Source organism: Thunnus maccoyii, chromosome 2, assembly GCF_910596095.1.
Source record: "Thunnus maccoyii chromosome 2, fThuMac1.1, whole genome shotgun sequence".
Lineage (NCBI taxonomy): Eukaryota > Metazoa > Chordata > Actinopteri > Scombriformes > Scombridae > Thunnus > Thunnus maccoyii.
In genome coordinates, this window is record NC_056534.1 from 31,475,941 (window position 1) to 31,483,624 (window position 7,684).

General features: G+C 42.1%; 1 protein-coding gene across 1 annotated transcript; it reads right to left on the minus strand.

The window, feature by feature from the left end:
* Positions 1–1,371: 1,371 nt before the first annotated feature.
* LOC121912097 (meteorin-like protein) lies at positions 1,372–7,047 on the minus strand. The gene is made up of 5 exons (XM_042434182.1): positions 6,641–7,047; positions 5,361–5,544; positions 5,003–5,228; positions 3,757–3,816; positions 1,372–2,268 (listed from the first exon to the last, which is right to left on the minus strand). Exons 1-5 carry the CDS (start codon positions 6,733–6,735, stop codon positions 1,952–1,954), a joined length of 882 nt encoding a protein of 293 aa, XP_042290116.1. The 5' UTR covers positions 6,736–7,047; the 3' UTR covers positions 1,372–1,951.
* Between the last annotated feature and the right edge of the window lie 637 nt (positions 7,048–7,684).

The window sequence follows — 7,684 nt, forward strand, 5'->3', positions numbered from 1 at the left end:
ACGTGCACGTCTGTCTGTGTGTGTGTGTGTGTGGGAGGGGACATTCCATCCATTCTTGCTCTTCCTGAGGAAAGAAATCATCACACACACACATACAATTGCTGACAGCAGGCAGAGGGAGAGGCACACATACACTCCTCTACGGTCATCTACAGTACACATCTGCCTCTTCTTTCAGCTTTCTCAACCATCCAGCAGCCTACATACATTTTACTTTTGGTGAAGTAAATTAATGCATTGTGTATGAGCGTTAGCTCAGGAATAGTACTGAAGTTGTGCTTGCATCAGTTTCTTCATTCATGCTTCACCATCAGTTGCTCATCTGCTTCCTGGCTACAAGCTGATTAATAACATCCAATCATCTTAATACATATTTATAATATCACACTGATATGAATACGTTTATGCCCACACAGTTTTCTGCAGCAGCTCCGACCACTTCCTCCTAATGATCTCAGCTTTTGGTACTTTTGACTGAGAATATCCATGTATGTCTATCTTGCTGCTCAAATTCTTTGAAAGACCATTTAAAGAGCCTTTCCTGCCAAATCAAACTGTATAACAATTTGGTCAGTTCCTAAATGATCAATTAGTTATCTCTGACTGACATAAGAAAACACAGAGTTGCATTTGTGCTTATAGTTTAGCTTGTATTGTAATTCAAACACACTCAGGAGCCTTTTTTCATGAAACCAAAGGGAAAAAACTTCAGCTCATTAGCTATTGAACTGGACCTGGTTGGCTACGTTGGAAAAAATAATTGCTTCTCTCTCTCTCTCTCGGCCGTGCATGAAAACACACACACACACACACACACACACACTCACAGTCAGTTTTCATCACTTCAGAGGACATTGACTTACATTCATTTCCTCGAGAATTAGCCTAACCCTAACCTTAACCATAACAGAACCCTAAATTTACCTTAACTTTAAACGGCTTCACTCTGAAATGAATGATTTACGGTAAGGGGACTTGCCCACAACATACACACACAGAAGCAGAGAGAGGATGCCAACTAGAGCAGTGGCTCATCAAAGCTCCACAGGGGTAGTTACGCCAGTGCTGACGCACTGCGGTTCCCCTGCCAGCTAATGGTCACTGAACACTCATAATGGATTTTTCTTTTGGGTAGTTAGGTGAATAATATCTCTTTGTTTGCATCCATGGGGGCCAACAGAGAGGCTGGTAACTTTTGGTCCTACTATTAACTTCACTTGCCAGTTGTTTTTAATTATCTGCACCCAAACCACAGTGAGCCATAAAGTGACACATAATAGATATGATGCGGGGTCTCTAATATATATATGTGGAGAGAGAGGAGTAGACAGATCAAATGTATACCTTTTGTGAATTAAAAAAAATGACAGATTGAAGGATGGATTTTTATTTTCTGTAAATATAAAGACGCTTTGAACTCATTAGCAAAACACGCACACTTAAGTACATAAAGACTCACAGAGCTGCAAACTGTACACTTCTGTCAGAAGACTCCTAAATTTTACAGAAAGCTTTTTACAAAGCAAACTTTCTTTCAAGAATGACCACGCAAGCCGTATCATCATGAGAATAAAACCTTTAACCAGTCAGGCACAAAATTAATTTAAGCTCATCATTCATTCATTGTCTCACTCATGCACAAACAAATTTACACACACAGTATACAAGTACAGTCAAATGAGTACTTCTAAACAGTTTAGGCAGCACATTGGCTACTTAATTGTTCAAACTGTTATTTCTGCTGCGGGGCAGCAATAAGTTGCACAGCATTCAAAAGAGCCTGCAGAAGTAGCCTTTAATGATGGCTGGCGGTCCGTAACCCTGCTTATCTATCGGGCTCAAAATAATGTAGCTCCATCCTCCAAATTTCAGCCTCTTCCTCTTTGCGTCTTCCTCATTGACTTTTTCATAATCCTTCACCCTGTTTTATCCAGAACCATGAGGAGATTTCTCAGTCTGTGTCTATTTGACAGGGGTTTGTTCCCGCTCCCTGTGCTCTGATGTACAACTTCAGGAAGTCCTTGTAGCGAGGTGCACAGCCAAGCCAGGCTTCGCCAAAATGCACATAGCCAGTCAAAAGGTACTCATCCCCTCCAGGATGCACACCGCACTTTGCGGGAACGTTGACATGTCCACTCCAGCTTCGCCCTCTGACTCCACCCCAAGCGAACAACCCACTCTTCTGACGGAACAGCCGGCTCATAGTCACCACAACCCGGAGGTGGTCGTTTGTATCTGACGCCACACCTTGAATGATGCCACTGCCCGCTAGAGAGACAAGAACAGGAGAGATCAAGAGAAGGAAATTTAAAGATCCCCTCCACACATGTTTTAAGATGTATGTAAAATACTCTACTTTGAATAGTAATTTGTGTGTAACATGTTTTTTTCCACAAAAATGTTCGATTATCTTGTTAAAATCCTTAAAACAACATCTCCTCCTTCTCCCTCATTGAAAAATCCAGAATCTATGAATATGCAATTTTTTTTTATTTCAAAAGTTTAACTGTTGGACACAAGATGTCTCCTACTCCACTGAAAGGTCCATTCTCAGTGTACGTACACAGAAAGCTTCAAGTTTCCTCATCACACATGTGTAAGTTGAATACTGGACCACAATTTGCTCCAAACTAGTTGTGATGTAACAAATCATGTTCATAGGCCCGCCCCTTAAAACCAGATTTTCAATGAGCTCAGAGAAACTTTTCACTTTCAGCAGATGAACATGAAAACAGCCTTCTAGTGTCAAACTCTGCACAAACATCATTCTGCACAGTGAAGCTCAAACATGCAAGTGACTGAATGCAGACTAATGAATTATGGTCAGCTAAAATGCAAAAAAAAAAGCGTGAATTAAAGGGAGACTCAGAAAAGCCAAGAGGAGCTATACACTCAGGTGATAATTCTCTGTAAATACATTGTTAATATAAAAAAAAATCAATTTCTAGCCACTTTAAAGGTGCAATGTGTTAGATTTGGCCATCTGCTCCAAACAAATAGGGGGCAGCACCTGCCCCCCCTTTTTTATCACTCACTGAATATAGCGTAAAACTTACTGTTTACAGTGAATCTGGGCTATCGCACTGTCAAGATATCAAAATGCTATGGAGACATTAGAGCCAGCGGTAAATTATCAAAGAGCTGCACAGATCAGTTCATCAGGATCATGCAGCTGAGATGACGAGCTGTCTCACCCAGCCAGCGGCTACAGCAGCAGATTTTCCAACAATGTCAGCGCAAATTTCCAAATAGGCGTTACTTGGATAAACTGACCACATATTGGGAATCTAAATGGTTACTTTAATAAAGTGACATATTAACAGTCCTACAGTGAAACTTACAACAGCTTTCAGCCTAGCTCAATATCTCCGGCAGCGCTACTTCTTCCTGTCATATTGGACTGAGGGCAGACTGGACGCTACAGTGACTCACTATCACCCATGACGTACAAAGTGGTATTACGAGACAGGACGGACCAGGGCTAGCTGGTTCGCATGCTAACTTCAGTAGACATCTCTGCAACACAATACATAGATGTCCTTGACATAATGACAAAACTGTTATTTCTTCACATTCTGTTGGTAATTTTAGTTAATTTTTTTAACATTTTAAACTAAAATTCTTCCAAATCTTACATAGTGCACCTTTAAAGCAATGAAGCAGTGTGTGTGTGTGTGTGTGTGTGTGTGTGTGTGTGTGTGTGTGTGTGTGACAGTCTATGGTACTGTAAGTGTGTATCTGAGTGTATGGATTTACCAAAGTCACTGGTGCACACAGCCATGAGGACCTCTTCATCTGAACATGGTTCACAGGTGACTAAAATGGAAAACATGAAAAAAAGAAATGACATGAGACGCTCTTTGTTAAATACTTTAACATAAGAAATCACTGCTGTTCTTATTTTCTTTCCTCATTAGCTTTTGTATCATCCTGTGAGTTGTTTCACCCCTTAGTCTGGTTCTGGTTCTCTCTGTTTCTCTTTATTGGTGGGAGTTAATGAGACAAAAGAGACATCAAGAGAGTATGTGAATGAGAACAGCAGGTGAAGGAAGAGACGTAATCAGAGAATTACCCCTTGACCCTGTCAGCTATAAAAACAGCTATAAAACACAGAGGCGCGCACACACACACACACACACACACACACACACACAAAAACAGACAGACAGACAGGCCTGGACAGGCTTTCTTCCAGCTCTCCTCTCCACCCACTGCCCTTCCCTTCCACCAGACTGCTTTACTCATACGGGTGGGCTACCCAAAACGCCCTGCTTTGAGGGGGGGTTTGCTCTTGATTGACAGTTGAGAGACGATTGGCTGACTTTTCTGCTTGACCCAAACGTGACCTTTTGATTGCCCTGCTTGTTTTCATAAGTCTGGCTGAGACGAGAGAGTGTGAGATGAAGAAACAAAGGTGAAACAGTAATGTGGGCAAAAACTTTTTTTAGCCTAATTCTTGTCTGTCACTTTCACTTACACCACTGAACAGGCAACCTGTGTCAAGGCAGGAGTTTAACAGACCATTTTAGACAACTACAGACAAATTTTGGACAATCGACAAAACGCCCAACGGTGTGAAAATTTACGTCTAGACAACTGAAACTGACTTGAAACAGATAATCTATCACAGTGAATATTTTGCCTTTTTCTAAAATGTTTTTCCAGTGTTATGATCTTAGATTTGACAGCTTGAAATGTGTGGTTTGAGAGTAATAAAACTTGAAATATATGTTCTGAACTTGGTAGTGACTGTTGAAACTGAATACTATGATTTGAACTTTTAAAAACTAGCTCAAGTAAAAAACAAAAAAACCCACGTTGACTCAAAACCCACATCTTACATTCTCACTGGTCACACAGAAAATAACACAGAACTCAAATTCTTGGTGGCACAAAACTCAACACAAAGGCTGAATACAAATAAAGACCTCATTTTTTTTTTGTCCATGTTACATAAAATATATATCTGCCAAACAATAAACACATGCTTGAATTCTCTTACCTAAACCAGGGTGCAGGTATGGGTACATATGTGCCCCCGGCCCCTGGCTGGGCACCAGCTCATATTGGAAAGCCGTGATCCTCCGGCTGATGTCTGTTTGTGGGACGGCCTCCACAAACAGAGCCCCCTCCGCCAGGCTGAAGCAGTGCACTGTGCCCTGAGCCTGTTCCCCCTCCGCCAGCAGCAGCTTCAGATCCCCAGCTCGCTCCAGATACACATGAGAACCCTAAACAAGGAGAGTCAAAAGGATACTTATAATTTGACACTGCCTTCAAATAAATACAGCTCCTCTATGATTCATTTAAACTCTAAATACACTGAGGCAAGGTCATATGTTGATATAGACGTTGTACTCTACCTGGGAGTAAGTATGGGGTTTGATGCACACATGGAGACCTGCCATGTGTCCTGATGAAGGTTCTGTGTTTGGCCTCAGGTTGACAATGATGGCCCCTGTGGGGTAGAGCCACTCTAGCGAGCCCTGGGAGCAACGTAAGTAGACCTGCTCCACGTCTCTGCGATGGGACTCATGGCTCAGACCACTGCAGTGGAGAGGACAGATTGTCTTTTTATCCACCCTTATTATCCAGGGTGACTTCACTGAATCACATCAAATAGATAAAATAATCCAGCAATAAGGGAATTTGGATCAGGGACAAAAATAAAAAAAATCTATAAGGATATGCTGGAAAACCATTGTTAAAAAACATATAGAAGGGATTTTTATGAGAGACAAAATCAATAAAAACATTCATTTGTAGCACTGACTACTTTGGTGCAGCTGTCTGCCAACAAATCTTTCACTTGGACTGATGTGGTCGCTGGTCTCAGATGTGGATTAGCTACCTCAACACCAGGAACTGATTGGGCTATTAAGTCGTTAGAAGTCTGAAGCGGGTAAACTTTACACCAAGTGCGAAGTACAGGCTCTCATTTTTTATGACTTTGGCACTTGGAGGAGTGATCAAAGGCGCCATATGGCTTTATTTACTTAAGATAGGAGCTGGAGCAGAGACATTCCTGTGATCATAAGTGTATGAATCACATTTCAAAAAAATTGACTTTAGATGCTGATCAGAATAGTCTCTCAGTAAGACTCCTGCTGCCTTCCAGACATCCTGTATGATTAGTTTTAGTCGTTTCCTTTCTGAGAAGTGATTCTCTAATAAAATAAAATACTCATCTATAGATTACTGAGATCTGACGTCATTTAATGTATGAGTAATAATCACAAGCAAATGCACAAAGCGGCCAGAAACATCCCTGACTCAAAATGAAAGTCACTAATTTCCCTGTGGCCTTCCTGTGCCCTTCCTGAGGATTGCATTAAATCTTAATTAAACATCCGTGCGTCTAATCATTCTTCTGAGCTCACTGAAATCCCGGATAATGTGCAACATAATCAGTTCAAAGACACAACCTCCCTCTCACACGACTAAAGTTTCTTTCATGTCTCCTCTGCATCCACACGATTACACACAAAGTCACATCCATGAGGAGCGAGATCATTTTACAAAAAAGGATTATACAGATGAAAATAACAACTCTACATACTATAACAATCCTGAAGGATGTACATTGTGTTTTCTTTGCAGTCGGTCATAACAGTATACTGGTTCCTTTGTTCTCCATCCTCACCTTCCTCGCCAGCTACACTGGTCGCTGGAGTACTGTGCCGCCGCCCGACAGAGGAGCACAGCCGTGATCCACTGCACAGCCCACGGCCGGAGCATGCTGGCCAGTCCGCCCCGGCGGTCACCGGATCCCGCACACCAGACCAGACCAGACCAGCCGCGCTCTGCAGCTCCCGAACCGCAAGATCCAGTGAAATATCCCGTAATGCTCCGTTCAGCGCCTGCGGGCTACATGGCGAGTTCAGCCGAGGCAAAGGTTGCGTCTGCCGCTGCCTCAGAGCCACAAAAACATTTTGACAAGAGGTTTGTAAAAGGAGCAGAGTGCGCGCGCAGCGGGACACAGGGGCTGTTTAAAAAACTTTCGCCGCGCGCTCCGCTTCACGTCAGCGGGGGCGCGTGCCAGCAGAGGAGTCTGCTTGAGTGACACGCGTGCGCTCGCTCCAAACCACGCCCACAAATTCCCCTGAAAGATGTATGTGTGTGTGTGTGTGTGTGTGTGTGTGTGTGTAATTTCGATAAAGAAAACATTCAAGTGTTTTGAAAAATAAAGAACAACAAAGAAAAAAGAAATAATAAAAGAAACTTGGCCCCGAAATAAAGGCCAAATGCATCAGGAACTTGACCAGAATGAGCACAAATGAAAATCACATTTAAGTAAAAGCAAACAAAGTATAAATTATCTTTAAAACGACTTGGCTTTATTCCTTTAACCATATAGATTTCTTAGACAATTTCTCTTCTATTCAGCATGTCAGCTCCTCGTGTATTTACGTCCAACAGGTCCTTTAAAATGCAAAGAGACAAACAGTAAGTCTGTTTGAGTGTTTGTGTGTGCGTGTCGGCTTTATAAACAGATGGATCATATCATCGCAGTGAAAATTAGAGCAGCATGCAGATCTGGAACAGCAACATCCTCACCAAAAGCTTCTACAGTCAGTGCCAAGCCTGTTCAGATATTCAGGTTACTGGACACAAAACTGACAATGGGCTTTAAGTGGGACTTCTACTTTACTCTTGGTACCTAATGTTAGGCTATAGTATTCTTGTT

Coding starts and splice junctions, on each gene's coding strand:
- LOC121912097 (XM_042434182.1), bottom strand. CDS start 6,735: ATGCTCCGGCCGTGGGCTGTGCAGTGGATCACGGCTGTGCTCCTCTGT. Junction 5,545..6,640: donor CAGTGTAGCTGGCGAGGAAG/GTGAGGATGGAG, acceptor TCTCCACTGCAG/TGGTCTGAGCCATGAGTCCC. Junction 3,817..5,002: donor ATACCTGCACCCTGGTTTAG/GTAAGAGAATTC, acceptor TTTCCATTTTAG/TCACCTGTGAACCATGTTCA.